The following is a 26108-nucleotide window of genomic DNA, read 5'->3' on the forward strand; positions in this document are numbered from 1 at the left end:
TTCTCCCCATATGAGTCTGGGTCCCCCGATACTCGCCGGATCTGGAGTTCAGAGCAGTTGGGAGCTTGTGTCTCCCTCCAGATTGAAAAAGACAGCCATGTCCTCAGTTGCCAGCCCTTTCTGTTCGTGCCTCCGTACCTCTGCACTTTACTTCCGCAGCTCCTCTGAATCTCAGTGTGCTTTTCTCTTTCCTTCTAGTTGTAGAATTTCCACTCAGCCAGCCTTCTGTGGTTCTGGGTGATACCCGTTTTGTCTTTTAGTTGTAGTTTTGAAGTGGTTGTGTGAGGCAGTAATTTCAGGTGTTTACCTATGCCGCCATCTTGGTTTCTCCTCTACTCTGATCTTTATTATTTCCTGCCTTCTGCTTATGCTGGGCTTTTCTTGTTGCTCTCCTTCTACCTGTTTGAGTTGTAGGGTTAGCTAATTTATTACCATTTTTCTTGTTTTTTGAGGTAGGCCTGTAGAGCTCTGAACTTTCCTGTCAAGATTGCTTTCATTGTGTCCCATAGATTTTGGATTATTGTCTTTTCATTTTCATTTGTTATCAGGATGCTTTTTATTTTTCTTTGATCTCTTTGGTGACCGAGTCATTGTTTAATAGCATGCTGTTTAGCCTCCACGTGTTTGATTTTTTTCATTGTTTTGTAGTTTATTTCTAATTTTATGCCATTGTGATCTGAGAAGATGCTTGATATGATTTCTATCTTCTTGAATTTGAAGACACTTTGCCTGTGTCCCAATATGTGGTCTATCTTTGCAAATGACTCGTGCACTTGAGAAGAATGTATATTCTGTGGCTTTGGGGTGAAATGTTCTGAAGGTATCAATTAATCCAACTGATCTAGTGAGTCATTTAGGATTGATGTTTCTTTGATGATTTTTTGTTTAGAGAATTTATCCTGTGGTGTTAGTGGGGTATTAAAGTCCCCTACTATGACTGTATTGCTGGAAATCTCTCCTTTGATATCTTCCAGAAGTTTTTTTTATGTATTTGGGTGCTCCTGTATTGGGTACATACATGTTTACCAGAGTTATATCTTCTTGTTGAGTTGCTCCCTTTAGTATTATAAAGTGGCCTTCCTTATCTCTTGTTATGGCCTTCACTTTGAAGTATAATTTGTCAGATATAAATATTGCTACCCCAGCTTTTTTTTTTCATTTCCATTCCCCTCAAAAAAAATTTTCCATCCCTTCACTATCAGTCTGTGTGAGTCCTTTGTTCTGAGTTGGGTCTCCTGTAGACAGCTGATATATGGGTCATGTTTTCTTATCCGTTCAGCTACCCTATGTCTTTTGATTGGGTCATTTATTCCATTTACATTTAAGGTAATTATTGATAGATACTTGTTGCCATTTTTATTCTTTTCTCCTGTGTTCCTGCTGCCTTGACTTAGAGGCACAAAATACAACTCGATAAGACACAACATAGAGGGCATAAGACACAAATGTATTCATGATACCAATAACCCCATGTAAAGGTGATCACCAGGGGAAGGAGAATTAGGGTATAGAAAAGAAGTAGAAAATAATAATTGAAAAAATTAATTTAAAAATATATTAAAAATCTATAATAATAAAAGCATAATATGCTAATTAGGCTGGACAGCCAAACAACCTTCCAGATGTCATTCCAGATATCGTTGCAGTTGAAGCCGTGGTGGCAGGGGCCGAGGCAGAGGCCATTAGGGGTGATCAGGCAGGCAGGTGAGCAGTTAGGGGCAACCAGGCAGGCAGACAGTGGTTAGGGGCGATCAGGCAGGTAGGCACAGTTGTTAAAGGTGATCAAGCAGGCAGGCAGACAAGCGGTTAGGAGCTAGCAGTTCTGGATTGTGAGAGGGATGTCCCAGATTGTGAGAGCATTCTAGCTGGTTAAGGGACCCCCCCCCATGTGCATGAATTTTGTGCACCAGGCCTCTAGTGTTTATGTGTGTGTGATATATATATATATATGAAAAAATATATACATACAAATTTTCCCCCCCTTAATCTATGTATTCACCTATTTCTAGAAAAGGAAACTAGAGAGCAGATAGGCCTGAGTTGGTGATTGAAACTAAGCTATTAGTAGAAGAAGAGAACATGCGAGGAGAGAAAAAACAAAAGCAATAAAATAAAAAACAAAAAATACAAACACACAATAAGAAAGAAAGAAAAAAAATTGAGTAGTGAAGAAAGAGAAAAGAGAAGTGTGTATGTCCTTGAAGCAGGGGAGAGGAAGTTAGGTGTATAAGTAGGCCAACAGAGACTACTTTAATAGTAATACGTCAATAAAGCCCATCAAGTAGATCAATTTTTAACAGTAAAAAGGAAGGATACAGAAAAGCTAAAGTAGGAGAAGAGAAACAGGATGAAAATGGGAAAAGTGAGGAAGAAAGTGTTAGCATAAAGGAAAAATTGAGATAGAGTAAAATAATGATAAAAAAATAAAAATAGAATGTAGAACACTACTCCAAAAAAATAAAAATTTAAAAAATTGTAAAAAAATAATAAACGTAATAAAAAATAAAATAAAGTGAAAAAAATTTTTAGTTTCTTAAGTAAAAGATAACAAAAAAGTGAAGTAGTGAAGTTCATTAGCTTCATCAGAGCTTCAATGTCCCATGGGGGCTGCTTTAAGACCCCTCTCTGCTGTTCTGCCTGCCACATCTCAGTTTCTTGTCAGATAGCACAGTGTTGAAGTTTCCAGTGATCCACCGCTCCTCTGCCATGACTTTGGTTTCAAGCAGACAGAATCAGTCTGCCCACTTTGTTTTTCTGCCTGCTTTTAGTTGTTTTACACAAGTGCCTATTTCTGACATGGCCCCTAGGTGGCGGTTTTTCTGTATTAGTTTCTGGGACCAAATGGCCCCTGAATCCAGTCCCCCAGGGCTCCCTGGGGATATTTAGAGTCTTCCTTTCCCTGCTGCTCTCAAGACTGGGTGCGGCTGCGCTGCTAGGAGGAGCCTTGTCTTCAGGAGAAAAATGTTCAGTATTGAGGGATGGACTGTCCCAGAGCTGGCTTCCTGCTCCTCTCTATTCTGCTTCCCAGTTTCCACAAAAACCACCTTCCCCTGCAGTCTTGGTAAGTGTTTTTAATCAAAAGATCCTACGCACAAGTAAAAAGTTTAAAAGACAGCAACCATGCTGCCTTGCGCCTTTCTTCCCCAGGCACTGTGCAACTGGTATAGAACTTTAGGCTGCCTTTCTGGGTGCAGTATCCCATGGCTGTGGGCTTTGATCTGGAGTCCCCCACTGCCAGCAGCCCTGTGGACTGCTACATTCGAAGGGCTACACTGACCTCAAGAGAAGGCTACATTTGAGGGCTACACTGACCCCAAGAGACAGGGATTTGGTGCAGTGCATTCTCTCTCTGAGACTCTAGTCCCGGCTGCACACATTTCTCCCTCTAGCCCAGATCCCCAATCTCACCTCTCTCCAGGTGATCTCTGACCTTTCCATCCATGGATTACCTCACCAGCTGTGTTTAATTCCCCAATTTCGGGTGGTTCTTATTCGATTCAGCTGTTTCTTCTGTCTCCTCTGTTAGAAGGCACAGGACCCATCCGTCTATTCAGCTGCCACCTTGTCTCCCCCTGGACAAACTTTTTAGGCGCCTGTGGCCAGGTAGGCTGGAGCCTCAGTGTTCATGGGTTCGCAGCTGAGGCAGCTGGTCCTTGGGCGTTGTGGCTGCAGGGTCCCAGGTGGTATCTGAGGACTCCCAGAGTAAAGGTAAAGCTAGGCTTCCTATCACAGCCGCTCTCCTCTTCAAGATGGCACGGTCTCTGTGGCAGAGCCGGCCACTCTGGGAGAGATTGCAGTGGTGGTAGAGGCTGCCTGGCCAGGGGAGCCTGGTCTGCCAGTCCCCAACCGTCCTATGGAATATAACTGTCCCTCACTCACAAATACACACACTCCCTGCACATCTACGCACTCACCTTTCACTCTTGCACTCACTCACACTATCTTGCTCACTGCTGTCCTGTCGGCCACCATCTTCCCTGCTCCCAGTTGTAGGACTTTCATTTAGCCAGCTTTCCAGCAGTTCTGGATGATGGTTGTTCTGCATTTTAGTTGTAATTTTGATGTGGTTGTGAGAGAGGTGGCAAGTACAGGCGTTTACCTACACTACCATCTTCCGAGAGCTGTATCCATTCCTACTGTCCTTTCCTGCAACATCTTAAACCACCCTTCAACTAAACACAGGTGAGGCTGTATGCATTTAAAGCCCAGCTTACTTACCTATTTCTCACTTTTCCCACTAGCTCTCTATCCATTTCCCTCTGGGTCTTTTTGGACTTTACCTCTGCTGAAAAAATCTTTCCTGACTTGCCTCTGCCCCAAAGACTGGATTAGAGGTCTCACCTCTATGCTTATCCCTGTCACAGCATCTAGCACAGTGTATTGTAATTGTATGTTTTCTGGCCAGTTTTCTCCTTACACCATAAAAGCCTCTTCCATGTGCAGGACATGTTGCGAGTTAGATGTATATTAGTGTTGTTTTTTTTTTAGTATTTACTATATTCACCTAGTTCAAAGCCCAAAAAGTATTAACAAACATGTATCAGTAGAGACTTGAGCACACGGTCTCTTTCTGTCATTAAGGAGATTTGGGGGACAGGATATACACATGAATACATGTGGTATTGACTCAGTGATGTCAATGTGGTATGCCAGGTGAGTTACTAGCTTCTGAGTCAATTAAGGAAACCTTTATTGGAAGAAGTAGGACCTAGTTGAGTAGTGAGAGAATATGGTATCTTGTGTGAGAAGATAAATAGATGTGTTGAGGACTACTATGTGGGAGGAGGAGGAATACAGCAGAAGGGAATGGAGAAATAGGACTTGGAGAAGTACTGGAAATGGGTGAGAAATGTGGACAAGATGAAGTAGGAAGACAGAATCTAAGAGGAAAATGAGAAATGCTGAGAAAATGAGTCACTCAAAAGGATCACCTTGATACAATGAGAAGAATCTTAAAGGAGGAAGGGGGAGAGTCCATAGAGGACCAATATGAACAGAAAGCACATAAATAAATATAAAGACACCTTTTAGACATTTGTGGCCTAACCCAAGGCCCCATGGAAAATGGCCACCTTATTCTTCCTTAGCTGCTGGATCTAATTGGACTGCTGTTTCCTATAAGTTGTGACTCCTTTCCTTCAATGGTATAGTGGTTTCCTTTAAGCTTCCTTTTCATTTGCTAATTCATTTATTGGACCTGCATACTGGCAATATGACTACATATTTATAAAATTCCACTCCAACCAACAGAACTTAGATGCTCCTTTAGAGTCAATTTTAATGAATTTTTGCTTTCTGTTGTGGTAAGACAGGAATCCTGATGTTATACTTAAGTTATAACTAGTTGGAATTATAGATTATATCGGAGCTCATCAAAAGAGTTTTACCCAGGCTGTTGTTTTAAATTTGAAAGTCTTTTGATATACATAATAAGAAACTCATTGAAATCTGAAGTTTGTCCTTTTAGGAGCTGAGTATAAAAGAAGACCAATTCAACTATTAGAATGAAGTAAAAATACAGTCATTTGTTTTATAATTAATGTTTATTCAGTTCAGATTTTGAAACCTATATTTAAATATTTTAAAACTGAAATGTTGGAGAAAAATTCTTAGTGGTTAATTACATCATACTTAAAATACTGCTAGAAGTAATTTCTGCATTGTTTTGTTCAGGAGAACCAAAGTATTAAATTTTATTCAGTGGTGGTCAGACGGCCCAACCTTTCCGATGAAAAATTGGTGAAATTATTTTTTAGGCTCAAAATGGACTTATGCTTATGAAAACAATGGACATTTTAAAGAACAAGACAGCATTTATATGTAGCAGTTGTTATACATTGAATGTCTTCACGGGGGGCGGGGCTTGGCTTGATTCCCCCCATCCTTAAGACCTTTACAGCCATAATCAATAAATTATAGTACATTGGTTATTGAAAAAGTTCACCACCACATTGTTAATATATTGTTGTTTTACTTTGTGTTTTAAATGGACGTTCAACCCTTTTAAATAAGCTTACATGGTAGAAATACCAAAATAATAAAAATTTATGTGTGTTCTTCCCTTAAGCATGTGTGTGTTTAATCTTACAGGCTGTAGAAAATCTCTGTTCTTACAAGATTTCTGCAAACTTGTACAAACAGCTGAGACAGATTTGTGAAGATCACATCAAAGCACAGATTCATCAGTTCAGAGAATATCCTTTTAAAAACAAAACATCTTGTATTTTTATCATTTATTCTCTTCCTATCCTTCCCTATTTAATCCAGCTTGAAATGGAATACAGTCAAACCTCATTTCTCCAATGTCTCCCATCTTGAATAATTCAGTTCTCAACCAAGTTGTTTACAAAAATAGTATCTTGGTTGTTGAACCAACTTCCTTGGTTTTTGACCTGACAACCCTTTCATGCTTGTACAAAGGAGAGAATGCTTTTGTTGCTGGTGAAATTCCACAATTAGTACAATTTTAAAACATAAAGAGGCCATCGAGAATGCTAAATGTTGCTAAGGGTGTGAAAGAAACAATGATCATGCGCAATTGGAGAGGTAGAAAAACCATTGTTGATTTGGATAAACGAAAAGCAGTTAGCCCGTGACAGCATTTCAGATAGTGATAATGTGGAAAAGCAAAGATGCTGCATGTTGACCTGAAAGACACCTATAGAACAAGAGCTGAAAGTGATTCCTTTAAGGGTTGTAGGGCTGATTTGATAAATTTAAGAAGAGTAGTGTTGATTTATAGATATTTAAACAATACATTAGACATGTACTGTATATAAGGTTAAAAGAGAATCATTTGGGGTCTGGAACAGATTAATTCAATTTACATGATTTCTAATGGAAAAAAATGAATCAATTTATGAACAAATTGCTTCTTGAACAGCCTTCTGGAATGAAGTAAGTTTGAAAACTGAGGTTCCACTGTAGCTGTGTTTTGTAGATTTAATTTTATTTTGCTTCTAGAGAAAATTTTTTTAGCTTTAATTAGGATCTAAGTCTAATATGTGGTATTAATGTAAATAAAATGTTCTTGCATTTTTACCCTTTCCTAGCCCTAACAAATTTCCATTTGAGGAACGATAATTTAAGGAAATTACAAACTGAAAACACAATGCTCAATTATGTTTAAGATTTGTTTTTTTAAAAATATATTTTAATTTATTTCAGCGAAGAAGGGAGAGGGAGAGAGAAACATCAATAATAGAATCATAGATCAGTTGCCTCCTGCACGCCGCCCCCTACTGGGGATCAAGCCCGCAACCCAGGCTTGTGCCCTTGACTGGAATTGAACCTGGGACCCTTCAGTCCATAGGCCGACACTCTATCCACTGTGCCAACCCAGCTAGGACAAGACTGGTTTTTTAGGTATTTTTAGTGAGATACAATATTTTTACAGTTCAAGAAATAGCATTTTTTTCTATAATTAAGTACTATTTAGTTTCATTAGTATGTAAGGTATTCCAAATTTAAGACAAATGTGCTCTTACTTTGCACATGCCACTTGTACTAAGCACTTTAAAATGTCCTTGACGTACATCTCACGGATTCTTTGGATAGTGTTCTTTTTCTAAAGAAAATTGACAGATGCTGGCAGAACCACTGTAGACAAATGGTAAGCTGTAAAAAGTACTACATTTCAGCTAAATATTGTAGTTAAAAAATAAATTTCTTTAAATACGGGAATGTTAGTTTTAAAAGCTATGAAGTAGGGGCCTGCCTCAGTATCTGTTCTTCTGAATTGGAAACTAATTTTGGCTTTGTTTTCTGTTTTGAAAATGCAAGTTATAACTAAGCAAGCATTTAATTTTTTTTAATGTTCATTGATTTGAGAGAGAGAGAGACATTGATTGATTGCCTCCCGTACATGCCTCGACCGGGGATCAAACCCAAAACCTAGGTATGTGCCCTGACCAGGAATTGAACCTGCAACTCTTTGGTGCCCAGGCCAATACTCTAACCATTGAACTACACCGTCCAGGGCTTGATTCCCTGTTTTCTATTTTCAGTTCTCTTTTTTAAAATTTATTGATTTTAGAACGAGATACACACACATATATACATACAGTAGGTTCTCGGGTTACATCGGAGATCTGTTCCTATGGCGCGATGTAACCGATTTTCGCCATTAAGTCGGAACCCACATGGAGCACATACACAGCAGTAATGAAGTGAAACAGTAAAAAAATGTAAAAGAAAGATAACAATTCCTGACCTTTACTTGTGGAAAATAAATAATAAAAAAAAACATAAAGCACATATGTACATATGTTGAAATGACTGAACTTTTTTTTTTTATAAATAAATGGGAGATGGCGACGTAACCATGAAATGACGTACGTCAAGTCCGACCTAACCCGAGGGCTGTCTGTGTGTGTGTGCATGAGCACACACACACACACACACGCACACACAAATACATATATATGTGTTATTCTACTTATTTATGCATTCATTGGTTGATTCTTGTATGTGTCCGGGACAGGGATCAACCCTGCAACTTTAGTATATTGGGATGATGCTCTAACTAACGGAACTACCCCACCAGGACCTCTGTTACTTCTCAAGTTACAAAGAAGTCATAGGATCATTTTAAGTGCCCCTTTTCTGGAAACTACAGAAGGATTAAGATAATAGAGTAGTTTAATAAAAATGGTATGGGCATATTCTATGGTATATCTGTTCATCTGTATGTTTGATCCTAGTAGTCTAGTATATATTAAAGCGAATCCTGCAATTTTATTCTTATTTTATTGAGTTGCAAGTATTTCAGCCTCACAAAGTATAAAAATTGCTTGATTTCTTTTTTTTATTGACAGATCATGATCAGGAGCATTTTTTTGTTTCTGGATAGAACTTACGTTCTTCAGAATTCAATGCTACCGTCCATTTGGTAAGGATGCTAGAAAAATATTTTGAAAAGATTTGTTACAAACCATTGTCAAATCTTAATTACACTAATTGAAGAGATTAAGTGATACTGTGAATATTCTCCTAAAACCTCACATTTGGCTTCTTAAAACATATTTATAGCAGTTTTACCTTCTTATGTTTTATGCTAATATTAGAGAGAGCTAACATTCACTGAGCCTATAATAATTTATAAAGTTTTTCTATGGGAATTAAAGTTTATCTTTGAAATCTTTGGGCCGATTAAAATTAGTGGGTTGCATAGTGGAAACTGTTTCTATGCTTCCCTATATATTACCAAAATAAGGAGTTCCTGTAAGCAGCACAGGTAATTTCTTTACCTTCCTAATAAAAGCAGAGAAACTTGAAAAAGGCAACCATTGCAAGACTTTGGAGATATAGAGATATAGAGATAGATAGATAGATAGATAGATAGATAGATAGATAGATAGATAGATAAATAGAGATATATATGTATATATTAAAGAATTAATATGAGTATATTATTTTGTTGCTGATCAAAAATGTGCTTATTATCCTTTTGTTGTTGTTAATCCTTACCCAAGGATATTTTTCCATTGATTTTTAGAGAAGGTGGAAGGGAGGGGGGGGAAACAGAGAGAGAAACATGGATGTGAGAGAGACACATTGATTCGTTGCTTGGGGCCTGCAACTGAATACATGCCCTTGACCAGAATCGAACCCATGACCCTTCAGTCTGAGGGCTGACTTCTCCATCCACTGAGTCAAACCAGCCAGGGATGCTCATTATCTTTTAACAATTTTATGGAAAATTCCAGCTATACAGGAAAATAGAATAGTGTAATGAGCTCTTCCCCCACCATGTGTACCTAGCATCTACCTATAGCAATTATCAGAGTTGCTGATTTTTGAGTACTAAAGCCAGATGACAAATGACCAATTAAGCCTTCATTAACAGTACAGTGAAGACCATTTTATAACTTTGAACTAATTTTATCTCTTAATTTGATCAAGGAAGAAACCCACCAAAGGAGATAATATAACAAAACTTAGTTATGGAGGAAGATAGGAGTTTAGCCTTAGTTCTCATCAGAGACAAAATGAGTTTCCTGTATACTTTAGTTTAATAATGTTATTTAAAACTAGAGGCCCAGTTCACGAAATTGATGCATGGGTAGGGTCCCTAGCAGCTGCCAGCTGCCAGCTGGGGCCTTCCCTGGCTGCCAGCTAGGGCCTTCTTTCATTCCACGCCACCCCCTGGTAGTCAGTGCACATCATAGCGAGCGATCAAACTCCTGGTCGGTTGAACTTCCAATGGGACACTTTGCATATTAGGCTTTTATATATATATAGATTCAATGTGTGGATTTTATCATGTAATTTTACAATGGCTGTTTCAAAGCCTGGAGCCCTAATTAACATGTATGTCTCTCCAGAAGTGGTATTGCCGTCAATTAATTTAGATTATATTTTTATTTTAGGGACATGGGATTGGAGTTATTTAGGGCTCATATTATAAGTGATCAAAAAGTCCAGACTAAGACAATTGATGGCATTCTTCTGTTGATTGAGAGAGAGAGGAATGGTGAAGCAATTGATAGAAGTTTACTCCGAAGCCTTTTAAGCATGCTCTCTGACTTGCAAGTAAGTTAACTACTTCACTTACTACAGAGCTGATGTTTATCCCTAGTTTGATGTGTAAAAACCAAATTAATAGTAATGTTTACATAAAGAACATTCAATAAGTAGCTAATGAATAAATAAACTCCATTATTTTGTTTCTCCCTCCCAGATTTATCAGGATTCTTTTGAACAACGATTTTTGGAAGAAACTAACCGGCTTTACGCAGCTGAAGGCCAAAAATTAATGCAGGAAAGAGAGGTATTTAAAAATCATGATTAATAAATCCACTGTATCTCACAATAGACCTTACTTATAGAACATAAGCTGCCCTTTGCATTTATCTTCCCAACATTGTGATGCTTTTCTCTCACTTAGGTGCTCCTTTCTTTTCTCTCTTCTTAAAGGCCAGAATTCTGGATCATAAACTCTACCTATAATTTTACATATGATTCAACCCTGCCACATTTGGCAGGGCTGCTTCCAGGATCTTTTGGACTTGACATTTTCTGAATGATTTATGGGGAGGAAAACAATAATATAAAAAACTATCTTTGTAGGTTCCTGAATATCTTCATCATGTTAACAAACGTCTAGAAGAAGAAGCAGACAGACTTATTACTTACTTAGATCAGACCACCCAGTAAGTATGACAAGCTCTGCCTAATAGCCTTAACCTGTGTTGTCAAATTGCTTAAGGCACTTTAGGCATCCCAACCATGTTACTAACTATTTTCAGGTGTGAATTGAGATTGCTTAACAATTGTTTTTATAATACAAGCTTCAAGTTGTTATTTGATTAAGGTTAAGGATATGATTATTGGTTGTGTGTATGTGTTTAGGATGTATTTTAAAAATAATGTTAGAAGCTGGTTATCTTTGAAATCTTTGGGCCGATTAAAATTCAGTGGGTGTGCATAGTAGAAACTGTTTCTGTGCTCCCCTATATATTACCAAAATAAGGAGTTCCTGTAAGCAGCATAGATAATTTCTTTACCTTCCTAATAAAAGCAGAGAAACGTGAAAAAGGCAGTCACAGCAAGACCTTGGATATATCTATATATATCTACACTAATAAAAGAGAAACATGCAAATTAGTGTCACTCCGCTATGCCCACCAGCCAATCAGAGTGACTATACAAATTAACCCCACAAATATGACAGTTAATTTGCATACACAGGCACGGAGCAAAGACTGAGGGCTCCGGCCGGAGTGAAGACTGAAGACTGAAGAGGCTTGGCTTCTCCGCTGTGGCCACAGCGGAGAAGCCAAGCCTCGCTGCGGCCGGAGAGGAGAAGCCAAGCCTTGCTGCGGCCAGAGGGGAAAAGCCTAGCCTCGAGGCTTGGCTTCTCCGCTGTGGCGGGATCAAAGGCCTGGGTCCTGGGTGCCTGAGGAAATCCGGTGCCGGCAGCCAGGGGAAGGAAGGCCTATTGCATGAATATTCGTGCATGGGCTTCTAGTATATATATAAAAAGCTAAGTGACCAGCTGACTGGCTGGTAGGTATGATGCGCACTGACTACTAGGAGGCAAACACTCAATGCAGGAGCTGCCAAGCAACAGCAACTGCAGAGTGCCCTTTCGCATTCTGGGACCCTTTGGGGGATGTCGGACTGCTGGTTTTGGCCTGATCCCTGCAGGCCAAGTTGAGGGACCACACCTGCCAGAGGGACCCTGCTCACGCTACAGATGCCCTTCCATCCCCATTGCCGCCTCAGGTGCGGTGGCCAGGGAGGGACTGCAGGAGGTTGGCTCCAGGGCATGTCCAGCCTGTCTCGCCCAGTCCCACCCCACCAGCCACCTTCTAATTTCCTTTCAATGTGCATGAATCTGTGCACTGGGCCTCTAGCTTATTTCATAATGTAAATCAAGTTTTGAAATATGCAGTCTTTTCCTTCTTTTAGGCATAGAGTAATGCTGATCATCAATAAATTTATACATAAGACAGGAATATTAAAATGAACATAAAATAAGCTATTTGATTTTTCTCACCCAGAAGAGGTTTTAAAATTTCAGAAAAGTCAAATCTCAGTAATTCTAAACTCTTTTTTTTTTCTTTGTAGGAAGTCATTAATCGCTACTGTAGAAAAACAACTTCTAGGTGAACACTTGACAGCAATTCTTCAGAAAGGTAATTGGTAATTTATAAATCAGATTACAATTTATAAGTCAGATAGCAGAAAACAATTGAAACAAATTTAAAGATTGCACTTTTAAAAGCTTGATAGCTGTGGTGGCTGCACTTCTAAGGATGGATACAACCTTTTTTTCCTATTCACAGTGAAGTTTCAAGAGGTGCTCCTTTCCTTAACTTAAGATACAGGAGCTAAGATGAGAGAGGTCCACCAACACTGGTGAAGAAACAGTGGGAATTTGGGAATTCTTGATTTAATTTGTAACACTACAGTAAGGAAAGGCATTCCGTTTTGCATTAAAGTGTTTTTGTTCGTAGCATATAACACTAAGCACTTCTACCAAACATTACTAAGTGATCTTAGAGTATACCCTGCATTTACTTTGATAATGCCAGTGATAGGTAAAACGTCTGACTTTTCAACCATCTTTTCTTTTGTGTAAAATGGATATATTTTAGAACTTGAATATACTGTTACTTCATTCCGAAAATCAAATACATTAGAACCTCATTTAAACTTGGACTATTAATGTATGGTTCTTGATATACTAGAGGCAGTATCTAATACTCTGATATATAGCTATGTACACTAATGCCAGATATAGTATGGCTACTAAAGATACGAGATTTTTATAATGTGCATTTATACAAATTTGTTTTTATAAATTGGTTTAAACATCTGATCTACCATGCTAAATGGTACAAACAGTTACACAATTATTTTTATATAGGCTGAAGTTTCCTATATTTAGTTTTCACTTGGAAAGGTGATTGTCTATTTGGGTTTAATTTAAAGCAAATCTCTATATAAAATTCACAGACTAGTCATAGTTCAGGCCAGTATTGCAATAATAATTTAACTTAATTTTCATAAAAATATCTGTCATTTTTGTTTACTTTTTAAATACCAAAATGTTTCAAATTTCAGGTTTAAATAACCTTCTTGATGAAAACCGAATTCAAGATTTATCTCTTCTATATCAGCTCTTTAGTAGAGTTCGAGGGGGAGTTCAGGTTCTCTTGCAGCAGTGGATTGAATACATTAAGGTACCAACAATTGTGATTATTTTTTCTCCATCACGGTTTATAATCTGTACACCTAGAGTGCAGATCAGCAAGTATTTCTTACTAGTACTTGTTAGAGCCAGTATTTTTTAAAAAATGTTAGCCCTAGCCAGTTCAGCTCAGTGGGATAGAGCACCGGCCTGTGGACCAAAAGGTCCCGGGTTCAATTTCGGTCAAGGGCACATACCTTTGTTGGAGGCTCCTCCCCAGCCTGGGCCCTGGTTGGGGTGCGTGCAGGAGGCAACCAATCAATGTGTTTCTCTCACATCAATATTTCTCTGTCTTTCCTTCTTCCTTCCACTCTCTCTAAAAATCAATGGAAAAATATCCTTGGGTGAGAATTTAAATAAATAAATAAATAATAAAATAAAATTTTAATCCTTAGAGGACATACTCAGAGGAAGGGAGCAAAAGAGAGAGAGAAACATTGATGTGAGAAAGAAACATCGATTGGTTGCCCTGACTGGGGATCAGACCCAGTATGTGCCCTTACTGGGAATCAAACTGGCAACCTTTCAGTGCACAGGACAACACTCAACCAACTGAGCCACTCTGGTTGGGCCCAATATTTTTTAAGTAATGGGTGTTCTGAGAGCAGTCAACCTGAGAATGATAGCTGTGTGGTAAATCAGCAATTAAACATTTACCTTCTTGATATTGGCTATAATTTCTAGCTACAGTGCTTATAGCAGTGAATGTGGAAAGAGGACTTTTATTGGATCCAAAATTTCCTTCCCTTTCTTAAATCTTTACACTGAAGGCAGATTGCCATTTTTATAAAACTTAAAGTTGACTTCTTTAAAAGTATGAAAAAGAGCCTAGAGACTTAAAATCATGTCCCATTATGATATTATATACCCAGTGCTCATTTGTTATTTTGTGGTACAGAGGAATGGTATCAGTGTAGATGTTTTATCACTTTATTTTTTCCTGACTTCAAAAACAGCTTTATTTTACTTGTTGAGATTTAAAAATATGTATACGTACTTAAAATATGATTTGGGGATTGTTTTCATTGTGGATAATTCAATTTTAGTAAAAAGTGGTAATTTTTGTTGTTTAGGCATTTGGCAGCACAATTGTAATTAATCCTGAAAAAGATAAAACCATGGTTCAAGAATTGCTGGATTTTAAAGATAAGGTTGACCATATTATTGATATCTGTTTTCTGAAGAACGAAAAATTTATCAACGCCATGAAAGAAGCATTTGAAACATTCATTAACAAGAGACCGAACAAACCTGCTGAACTAATAGGTACTTTTCTAGTCTCTTTTTTTCCAGTTATTAAATGTTTTTCTTTTATTCATAAAATTTCAGTTAATCTGAAATTTTGACAGGATGGCAATATAACAACACCATTTATTTGATGTTGCTTAGCTGGTAGTTTCTAAGAATCTGAATGTAAGGAATATTAATTCTTGAAACTAAAGAAAGATTCAAAGTCAACCTGTCAAACATAATGTTCTTTCATTGTAAGACAGTACATTGGACCCTATTTATTTTTGTTTATCATAAGCTTGAGATCTGTTTTATAAGCCCACAGCAGTTTAGAGGGCCAGGGTGCTATTTTTAGAGGCTCACAGTTAGGGTTACAAGAAAGTATAGCAGAAATTAAAATTGCCAGTGAGAAAAGGAAAATGTCCAGAACAAAAACAAACCAAATAATCTGGGCCCACTTAGTGTAAGGGTGTGATTTACTGTAGTGTTTCTCAGGTTTTCCCACCTAAGTACCCCTTAATGTCAGAAGAGGATGTACTCTGAGAAGGTCTAACCCAGGGGTGGGCAAACTTTTTGACTCAAGGGCCACAATGGGTTCTTAAACTCGACCGGAGGATCGGAACAAAAGCATGGATGGAGTGTTTGTGTGAACTAATACAAATTCAAAGTAAACATCATTACATAAAAGGGTACGGTCTTTTTTTGTTTTGTTTTATTCATTTCAAACGGGCCAGATTCGGTCTGCGGGCCGTAGTTTGCCCACGGCTGGTCTAGGGTCTTCTGCGAAAAAGATAAAATTTCATTGGTGTACTACTTTTACTTATTTTTTTTTTTGCCTTCAACTCTGTAATTCATATGGTTTGTTTTAATAGAAAAGTAGTGTTTAAGGTTGCTTACCATCATTGTAAAATGGACACTCTAGAGCAGTGATTCCCAAAGTGGGCGCTATCGCCCCCTGGTGGGCGCTGCAGCGATCCAGGGGGGCGGTGATGGCCACAGGTGCATTTGTTTTAACTTTTTTTGTATTACCTTTCTATTCTGAGTTCAATAAAGTTTCATAATTTCAAACTTCAATATTTCTAATTTACACCTTTCTTTACTATATTTTACAAAAAAGGTAGAAACATTAATACATATATCTTTCTGTTTAATTGCTATTAAAATTTTAAAAAAATTAATTTCCAGGGGGCGCTGAGTAATATTTTTTCTGGAAAGGGGGCGGTAGGCCAAATAAGTTTGGGAACCACTGCTCTAGAGTCAGAAGACTTGGATTTGAGTTAAGACTGAAATATTTGCTAACTCTGTGACATTGTTTAAAGAAATGCATGTATACCTCTGAAGCATGGAAAAACTCAGTATATCATACTTCTGTTTGGGTATAGGTAATGCCCAGTATGATAAGGATATCTATGATCACTAAACAACAAACTTTCCCCCCATTTTAGCTAAGTATGTAGATTCAAAGCTTCGTGCTGGCAACAAAGAAGCTACAGATGAAGAACTTGAAAAAATGTTGGATAAAATTATGATCATCTTTAGATTTATCTATGGTAAGTTTATTTTTATTTTAATATTTTTTTTAAATGCTCAACAGAGAAATTAGCAAGTAAAGTCAACCTGGAAGGAATATTATTTGGGAGTTAATGTAAAATTGTATTTGGGATATTTAAAATTCGATTACATTCCTTGCATTTAATTCAGTGGGATGCTTGAGGAATATTATTTAATTGCCCTGTGTTTTGACTTTTCCATTATTAGTAGCCTTGATTTTTGTTACTTGTTGTAATCTCTAGAGCAGCGGTTCTCAACCTGTAGGTCACGACCCCTTTGGCGGTGGAACAACCCTTTCAGAGGGGTCGCCTAGGACCTTCCTGCATATCAGATATTTACATTACAATTCATAACAGTAGCAACATTACAGTTATGAAGTAGCAACGAAAATAATTTTATGGTTGGGTCACAACATGAGGAACTGTATTTAAAGGGCCAGACAGTTGAGAACCACTGCTCTAGATTATTGATGCTAGAGCTACTAGTTGACTAAAGTTTTTCTTTTTATAAATTTATTTTTAATTTTTTTTTTCTTAATCCTCACCCAAGGATAGTTTTCCATTGATTTTTAGAGAGAGTGGAAGGGACAGGGAGAGACAGAGGAAAACATCAATGTGAGAAGGACACATCAATTGGTTGCCTCTCACACGCACACTGACCAGGGCCAAGGGATCAAGCCTGCAGCCTAGGTACCTGCCCTTGATCAGAATTGAACCCGGGACCCTTTAGTCTGCAGGCTTGCACTCTATCCACTGAGCCAGACTGGCTAGGGTGACTAAAACTTTTCTAAAGAAAAGTTAATGCAGTCTTAATTCTTTGTAGCAAGGAACTTTATTTTTGTTAATCCTCATCCTAAGGTATTTTTTCCATTGATATAGAGAGAGTAGAAGGAAGGGATGGAGGGAGGAAGAGACAGACAGACAGACAGAGATTGGTTGCCTCCAGCGCATGCCTACCAAAGCTGGGGATTAAACCTGCAATCCAGATAAGAGCCTGAGCCCTTGACTAAGAATTGAACCTGCGACACTTCAGTGCATGGGCCAGTGCTCTAACCACTGAGAAATACTGGCCAGGGCACAAGGAACTTTTGAAACATCTGATACAAATGTCTGCCTCTAATATTTCTTGCATTTAGTGAACTTGGATAAAATGTATAAATTTAAATAACTTGGAGTAATAGTGTGATTTATTAAATACTTCAAAACAATTTTATCAGAACTTTTAATTGGAGTGTTTTATTATTTAAAATAGGCAAGGATGTTTTTGAGGCCTTCTATAAGAAAGATTTAGCCAAACGCCTGCTAGTTGGGAAGAGTGCATCTGTAGATGCTGAGAAATCAATGCTCTCCAAACTTAAACATGGTATGTTTGTCATTCTTTCTGTTCATTTTCTTCTTTGACTTCTGGGGGGGGAGTTGTTAGCTTAATTTTTACTATTTTGTCAATTATTCTATGTTCATATGATGAAAATGTAAATTGAGTAAGCTCTTGAGGTTTCCAGTCTATTTTTTGGAAACATGTCCATAGCTGTTGTGATTTTAAAAAATAAAAGATTGTTCTTGTTTTTATTATTTGTATAAGAAATTTCCCATTTATTTTATTTCTAAGTAGGAGATAAGGTTACTACTATAGGATTAGAGTTTGATTCTCAATTAGTGGGGCATATACACTTTAGGGTAGGGATTTTTTTATTCTTCTGAATAATTACAGATCATAGTTCATGCTATTACTTTGTTTTACAATCATGTTTTCAATTTTAAATTCCTTGTTTCTAACCACTTTGTAATGTTATAAATGTATAAACATCTTAAATAGAATGTGGAGCTGCTTTCACCAGCAAACTTGAAGGGATGTTTAAGGACATGGAACTTTCTAAAGACATCATGATTCAGTTCAAACAGGTAAAAGTGAGTTAAACTCTTACTTCATTCCTTGACCTTTAAATATATTTAATTATCTACTTGCTGTGGTTTGTATTGAAAAGGATAAATAGAAACATGTTTTTATAAATATTTCATAGCAACTTAAGTGAAATGTAAGTATATTTGACCTATTTTAATATTCTCAATGTATACCAAAGATAACACAAAAATAGAAATAAAGTGTATTGAGCTGAAGTCAGAACAAGAAAAGCTATAGCTAGATAATGAGAACAGGACTTTCTCTAGCATCTAATCATTGTTGATGATTCACATGTTGAAAGCTGGCAATGGAGAGGGAGGAGACGTGACAGAGTGGTTGTGTAAGGCCTTTGGGGACATTGGCAATGAGAAGCTAGATCCACAGTTTCGCAGATGTTGTGATAGGTGGTTTTCAAATATTTAAAGGCATAGGAATAGTGATAGCAAATGAGATTTTCTTCTCTTAGGGTTTTAATAATGACTTTTTTATCACTATATTGCTACAGTGGGAAATGAGAATTGAAGACTCAAGAGAAAGATCAAGATCAATAGGATCATGGGTCCTGTGGTAGCTACAGAATAGGGTTTATCTGCTTTGCCCTTTCCCCTTTTTCTTCCTTCCCCACTTCAGGTCATCGCCTGTTTGCAAGTGAAAAACCGGAGACTTGGGCTGGCTGGTGGGGTGAGGAATGGGGGTTGCTGCAAGGTGTTCCAAACCACATAGGGGTCTCCAAAGGTGGGGACTGCAGGTGGTATGGGGAAAACAATGGAGAAGAGATCCTATAACAGCCCAGCTATATGTGAGAGACCACTTAAGTTGATAATGCTTCTAATGAGGTCATGTGGCCTTGTGCCATTGTAACAAAATGTTAACCAGTACACTTTAAACTATATATATATTTTTACTGATTTTTTACAGAGAGGAAGGGAGAGGGATAGAGAGTTAGAAACATCGATGAGAGAGAAACATCGATCAGCTGCCTCCTGTACACCCCCTACTAGGGATGTGCCCACAACCAAGGTACATGCCCTTGACCAGAATCGAACCTGGGACCTTTCAGTCCGCAGGCCGATGCTCTATCCACTGAGCCAAACCGGTTAGGGCAACCAGTGCACTTTTGCAGTGCATTTAATATAGGCTTCATTTTTAGTCCTTTAATAGTTGACTTTTATTTTAGTGATGGTCAGTATTTGCATGTAATTTTATAATGGGGAACTTCTTGAATGGGTCATTATTGTGAAATGAAATGTTTGCATTTTCAGTTTTAAAATCTCAGTATGTGTGTTTGATTTTATTGTAGTATATGCAGAACCAGAATGTACCTGGGAATATTGAATTAACTGTAAATATCCTGACAATGGGTTATTGGCCAACATATGTGCCTATGGAAGTCCATTTACCACCAGAGGTAAGAATTGCTGTTTAGGACTTGAATTATAAGCATAGAAATACATAACACTTCTATTTTGTTTGTCATTGAAAAATAGATACTTTTAATAAGAGTTTGTGTCAGTAAGCACACCAGTGCAGAATGCCAGCTGTTTTAATATTTTACTCTTCTATTTATATTAATATTATTAGAGCATAAAGATGCCAAGTTTCTGGGTTCAGGGCTGATTCCCCTGGATCTTCTTTCATTTCCCAAGATTGTACTCACCTCTGCTCAGCTCTCAAAAAGTCTTGCTCATGTGTCACCTGGGGATTGGATTGCTGAGTGACGAGGGCTTGAGTAAATCCATCCTAACTCCTTGGGAAAATGTTGAACCTCAGTATTGAAGCTTAGAAAAGGGGTTAATACTAGAGAGATAGATAACTGAAAATCCTCCAGGGAGATAATCATGGACACCCAGGGAGTAGATCTCTCTCATTAGGAGGGAGAATGTAGAAACAGGAAGAAGATGGCTGAAGCAGAACTTTGGAAAGGGTTGTCATTTGGAAGGTGGTTGGAAGAGGAACCTGTGAAGAAAAACAATGAAGAAGCAATAGTGAGAGAGAGGATCTAGCATGGTGCAGAGGCACCAAAGGCATTGGAGGTAAATGTTCCAAAGAGGGAATGATTAAAGCAAGAGTGTGAAGACTGATAAATGCCATTAGATTTGGTAGCTGGGGGACCATTGCCTTATATCAGTGATCAGTGAACCTATTGGATAGTCTTAAAAACATCCAGAAATTAGTATACATGAGGTAAATATAAAGAGTGGTGAATGTGTGATATTGGAAACAGCTTAAATAAAGCTTTTATTTTGTTTACTGTAGATGGTAAAACTTCAGGAGATTTTCAAGACATTTTACCTAGGCAAACATAGTGGCAGGAAACTTCAATGGCAGTCAACCCTAGGACACTGTGTGTTAAAGGCAGAATTTAAAGAGGTAAGTGGATATTCCCCAAACTTAATTTTCATGTTCATCTTTGATATTGAGGTCATCCCTCCTAACTTGTTTATAACTGTATCTTTGATGTCTATATGACAGTGATAGCTTGTCACAGCTTTCTGTATATTATAAGAATTTGGTCTTTTCCACAGTTGATTTGACCCTGCTGCAAAACCAAGAACAGTACCCCTTTCATCCACTCTTTCCCCACCCGTGGATGTACTAATAGAATCCACTGCCACTTCTTGACGGAAAACTTCTTGTTGCTGGGAGCTCGAGAATAGAGTTCCTGCAGCTTTTCATGACTTACCTGAATCAAAAAAGTCAAAAATGCATTTGAAATAGTGATTTCTTGGTACTCATGATAAATATCTGTAATGACAAATAAGAAGGCTAAGTTATTAGTTTTCATTACTTCGTTGTTTAGTTTTAATTATGGGGCTTTAAAAAAGACTTTAGAAACGTCACCCAATACTTCCTCCTGTTTTAGGTAAGACTTAAGCCCAATACTGAACATACTGGCTTTTCTGTATACTGTTAATCCATGTTTCTAAGTCCAATAATTGAAAAACAAATGCTTTCCCTGTAAGAGAGTAGTTATTTTATTAATGCTTTATATATATATATATATATTTTAAAAATGATGGCTAAACATTGCTGTTTCTCTAACAGGGTAAAAAAGAACTCCAAGTCTCTCTTTTTCAAACACTGGTGCTGCTGATGTTTAATGAGGGAGAGGAGTTCAGTTTAGAAGAGATCAAGCAGGCTACTGGAATAGGTTTGTGTTGAATCAGTTGATTAGCAAGCATTATTCAGTGTCTACCCTGTGCACTCTGCTAGGTTAAGAGCTCTGGGGGGATATAAAGGAATAATCCCTCTCTTTGGCACTCATAATGTAACCACTGGGAAAGGGGGAAATGACACTTGAAATAATTTCAAGTACCAGTCTGTGGTGCTGACTCTCAGTGTATTAGGAATTTGGCAAAGCAAGAGATCACTGTGGACTGGTACATTTGGGAAAGCCTTTATGAAAGGGGTGGGACTTGAGTTGGACCTTCAAGCTTTACTTAGGGAGAAAGCATATGCTGCAAGTGGAAATAATTGTGAGAAAAGACTTTCGGAAGTAGCAATGAGTACAGTGTGAGCAGGAGTCATGAAGAGTTTAACTGCAGCACAGAATCCTATATAATAAAGATGTAATATGCAAATGGTTATGTAACAACCGACCGCATAAAGACAGGATCGCAGATCAGCAGGAGGGTGAGGCAGTGAGATACAAGCAGGCAGTGGAGAGCTACAGGAGTGAGCAGGGCAGCAAGCTATGGGGAGGAGGGTGGGGCAGCTGGCGGAGAGCTACAGGAGGGCAGCAGCGAGCTACTGGCTCACTGATTCGTGCGCAGGGCTACTAGTAGGGAGATAAAAAGTAAGGGTAAGATGGGTAGAGACTTACAAATCTAGCAAGTGAAATACATTGTAGGGTCTCAAGTGTGTGACATAATGGAAGTGACTTATGTAGGGCAGCTTGAAAGATGAAGAGGTTCCAGTCCAGTAACTAGTGGGGTAATTCTGTCATAAAATGATAGGGGCTTAGACTAGAATGAGGCCAATGAGAATGGAGAAGAGGCATTTCTAAGGAAGCAACAACTTACTAGATAAGTGGAGGATGAAGGAGAAGAAAGATAATTGCAGGGTTTCTCACCCGAATAGGTTGGTAGATTCATGACTAACAGTTGGAAAGAAGACTCAGTTTTATGGGGGGGAAGATGAATAAAATTTTGAACATACTGGAGTAGATGATAGTAAAAACAGCCAGGTGGAGGTGTCCTTTAAATGTGGGACTGGCCCTAACCGGTTTGGCTCAGTGGATAGAGCATCGGCCTGCAGACTGAAAGGTCCCAGGTTCGATTCCGGTCAAGGGCATGTACCTTGGTTGCAGGCACATCCCCAGTAATGTGTAGGAGGCAGCTGATCGATGTTTCTCTCTCATCGATGTTTCTTACTCTCTATCCCTCTCCCTTCCATTCTGTAAAAACAAACAAACAAATAAATAAATAAATAAATAAAGGACTGGAGAGAAGTGAGATAAAATTTCTGAAGGTTTGGTAGTTAATTCACATGGAATGTTAATTGAAGTCTTTAGAGGATGACCAGGAAAAGAAGTCATTAGATGAAATACAGAGGGAGTCATTGGTGACCATGGAGTAAAAAGGAAACAATATTAATAGAGGGATGGGGTGGAAGCTACATTGAGGTTGAATGTAGCTATTCTTGTTGGTGAGCTATTATAATTGACTAAGCCACTATTTCTTCTTCAGAGGATGGTGAGTTAAGGAGAACACTGCAGTCTTTGGCCTGTGGCAAAGCTAGAGTTCTGGCAAAAAATCCGAAGGGCAAAGATATCGAAGATGGTGACAAGTTCATTTGTAATGATGATTTCAAACACAAACTTTTCAGGATAAAGATCAACCAAATCCAAATGAAAGAAACGGTATTTCTTTTACATTCTCCTCATCCTAATGCACTGGAATTATATGTGTTCATGATAAAAATTTATAAAAAAGATTTTATAGCTATACTACTACCACTGGTGTTAATATTTTCTATGGCTATCTCTATTTAGCTCAATGTATTTCAGTATTTTGCGGGTTTTTTTTTTTTTTTTTTGCAAGGGAGGTGCACACAGACTTGATATTTAACAGTTTTATATCCTGCTTTTTGTGTTTAATATTAAACCTTTAGACTTCTTCCAGGCCATTAAATAAATATCTTGATAAAATGGCAGATGGCCATACAATATTCTTTTACAGGGCTAAGAAATTTTTAGTATTAGTATTTATAAATAAAACTGTAAGAAACCTCTTTGTACCTAAAAATCTCTCTGAGCCTCCTCTTATGATAAATTCATGGAAGTAGATCTTTTGGGTTGACGAGTATGAACACTTGAAGAATCTTAATACATTATGTCATATTGTGTTTCTGAAAGGCTGTACCAATTTACACTCTTGTCTGGCAGCATGACTGCCTGACTTAACAGTGCCCTCAACCGCACTAAAGATTGTATTTTCTTTTTAAAATTTTTGTCAACTTGCTTGATGAAAAATCTGAATGATTTAGTATTTCTGTGATTAACAGTGAATATTTTGTTGGTTTTTGCCTTTTGAATTTGTATGACTTTCATTAATTGAAACCAGAAAAAGTTTTAATGTGGGACAGAGGTCAATATCTCAGGCAAGCTCCTGTTTTGTTCACATTCACATCAAAGGTGCGATATTCACTTAGAAGATGACTGTGTCCTTTTTAAACATTTATGATGTATCAGAAAGAAATTGCTGGCAAAAAGCCCAAATTATTCTTTTGATGTAAGTGCCAAAAAATTATTTTCAAAAAAATTTTTAATTTATTTTTCAGAGAGAGGCAGGGAAAGGGAGAGATGTAGAAACATTAATGATGAGAGAGAGTCATTGATTGGCTGCCCCCTGCACTCCCTAGCCTGCAACCCAGGCATATGCCATGACCAGGAATCGAACCATGACCTCCTGGTTCATAGGTTGACGCTCGACCACTGAGCTACACCAGCAGGGTACAAAAATTATTAAGAAATAGTTTGACTCTGTTAGTTTAGCTTGTTAGTATGATACTTTGAGTCAGAGGTCAGAGTCAATCATTTTTACAGAGAAGCTAATGTCAAGCTAATGTCATACAGAAATCTACTCAACAACCCCTTGTGACACATTTAGAGATTTCAAGGATAGAATAAAAGAAAATGACAAGTTCAGCATCATTTGGTGTCTACTTCTAGGAAAACAACTCAAAGATTGTATTTTTTATTAACTAATATTGACATTACTTCATAGGTACAGGGCAATATAATTAGGACAGAAAGAAGTTATGTTTTTTTTCCTGTCATTTTCTGTATTTATAAAGGTCCTTTAGATAATTCAGCATATTTAGTGCATTAACAGTGTCATGTTCCTAAAATATACAATTAGTGTAAGTAATCAAGTTTACCTTGAGATACAATTCCTAAGTGAAACTTTTTTTGTTAGGTTGAGGAACAAGCAAGCACTACAGAAAGAGTATTTCAAGACAGACAGTATCAAATTGATGCTGCAATTGTTCGAATTATGAAGATGAGGAAGACACTTAGCCACAACCTCCTGGTTTCAGAAGTGTACAACCAGTTGAAATTTCCAGTAAAGGTAGGTACTTCTGTGTTTTTATATTGAGCTTGTCCTATATAATAAAAGCATAATATGCAAATTGACTGAATGGCAGAATGGTTGGGGGCGGCCAGCAAGCAGCCATCAGGCCAGCCAAGGTGGGTGCCAATGGGCAGAGGGAGGGGACGGCAATTGGGGGGCAGTAGCGACTGGCGGAGGTGGCGAAGGGGTGATTGAGGGGGAGGTGCCAGAGATGCTACCTGGGCTAACAGCTGGCGAGTGCAACAGAAGTGGTGGGAGCTTCTCCCGCCTCCATCACAGTGCTAAGGATGTCTGATTGCGGGCGTAAGCCATCAGTTGGACATCCCCTGAGGGCTTCCGGACTGCAAGAGGCCTCAGGCTGGGCTGAGGGACACCACCCCCTCCCCAGCGCACAAATTTTCTTGCACTGAGCCTCTAGTTATATATAAAAGAATACATATTTTCAAACATGAATCTTACAAACATAGATTAAAGCCTCAGCATTGTTTGGAGGGACACAAGTTTTTTAAAAAATATTTTAAAATTGATTTTAGGGAGGAAGGGAGAGAGAGGGGGGGGAGGGAGGGGGAGAGAGAGAAGACAAGAAGAGAAGAGAGAGAGAAACAGCAATTGGCTGTCTCTGCACGCCCCTCCTACCGGGGACTAAAACCACAACCTGAGTATGTGCCCTGACCAGGAATTGAACCATTGACCTTTTTTTTTTTTAAAATATATTTTACTGATTTTTTACAGAGAGGAAGGGAGAGGGAGAGAGAGTTAGAAACATCAATGAGAGAGAAACATCGATCAGCTGCCTCCTACACACCACCTACTGGGGATGTGCCTGCAACCAAGGTACATGCCCTTGACTGGAATCGAACCTGGGACCCTTGAGTCTGCAGACCGACGCTCTATCCACTGAGCCAAACTGGCTAGGGCGAACCATTGACCTTTTGGTGCACAGGACAATGCTCAACCAACTGAGCAACACTGGCTAGGGCAAAGGACAGAAGTTTTAATTTCTCATGTTCATATATATGATTTAAAAAAACCTTTGTTGTCATATGTGGGCAGCTGTGACAAAAGAGGAAAAACATTTTATAAAAGCTCTTATGCCTGGAAGTTTAGCTGCTAAATGAGTCTTTGAAATTTTCAAGTTCATTTATTCTTCT

The 26108-nt window shown here is 38.2% G+C and overlaps 1 protein-coding gene across 1 annotated transcript in view; it reads left to right on the plus strand.

Moving 5' to 3' along the window:
• Nucleotides 1-26108, plus strand: part of CUL4B (cullin 4B) — a 58082-nt gene that overhangs the window by 25581 nt on the left and 6393 nt on the right. Inside the window, exons 4-20 of the mRNA XM_059679717.1 lie at nt 6091-6194; nt 7543-7612; nt 8817-8890; nt 10371-10533; nt 10682-10771; nt 11071-11153; nt 12574-12641; nt 13573-13691; nt 14773-14965; nt 16375-16479; nt 17732-17842; nt 18296-18381; nt 19683-19790; nt 20639-20752; nt 21428-21533; nt 23071-23243; nt 24802-24954. Of these exons, the coding sequence (XP_059535700.1) occupies nt 6091-6194; nt 7543-7612; nt 8817-8890; nt 10371-10533; nt 10682-10771; nt 11071-11153; nt 12574-12641; nt 13573-13691; nt 14773-14965; nt 16375-16479; nt 17732-17842; nt 18296-18381; nt 19683-19790; nt 20639-20752; nt 21428-21533; nt 23071-23243; nt 24802-24954 (1920 nt within the window). The remainder of the gene's footprint in view (nt 1-6090; nt 6195-7542; nt 7613-8816; nt 8891-10370; nt 10534-10681; nt 10772-11070; nt 11154-12573; nt 12642-13572; nt 13692-14772; nt 14966-16374; nt 16480-17731; nt 17843-18295; nt 18382-19682; nt 19791-20638; nt 20753-21427; nt 21534-23070; nt 23244-24801; nt 24955-26108) is intronic.

Source organism: Myotis daubentonii, chromosome X, assembly GCF_963259705.1.
Source record: "Myotis daubentonii chromosome X, mMyoDau2.1, whole genome shotgun sequence".
NCBI classification, from domain to species: domain Eukaryota; kingdom Metazoa; phylum Chordata; class Mammalia; order Chiroptera; family Vespertilionidae; genus Myotis; species Myotis daubentonii.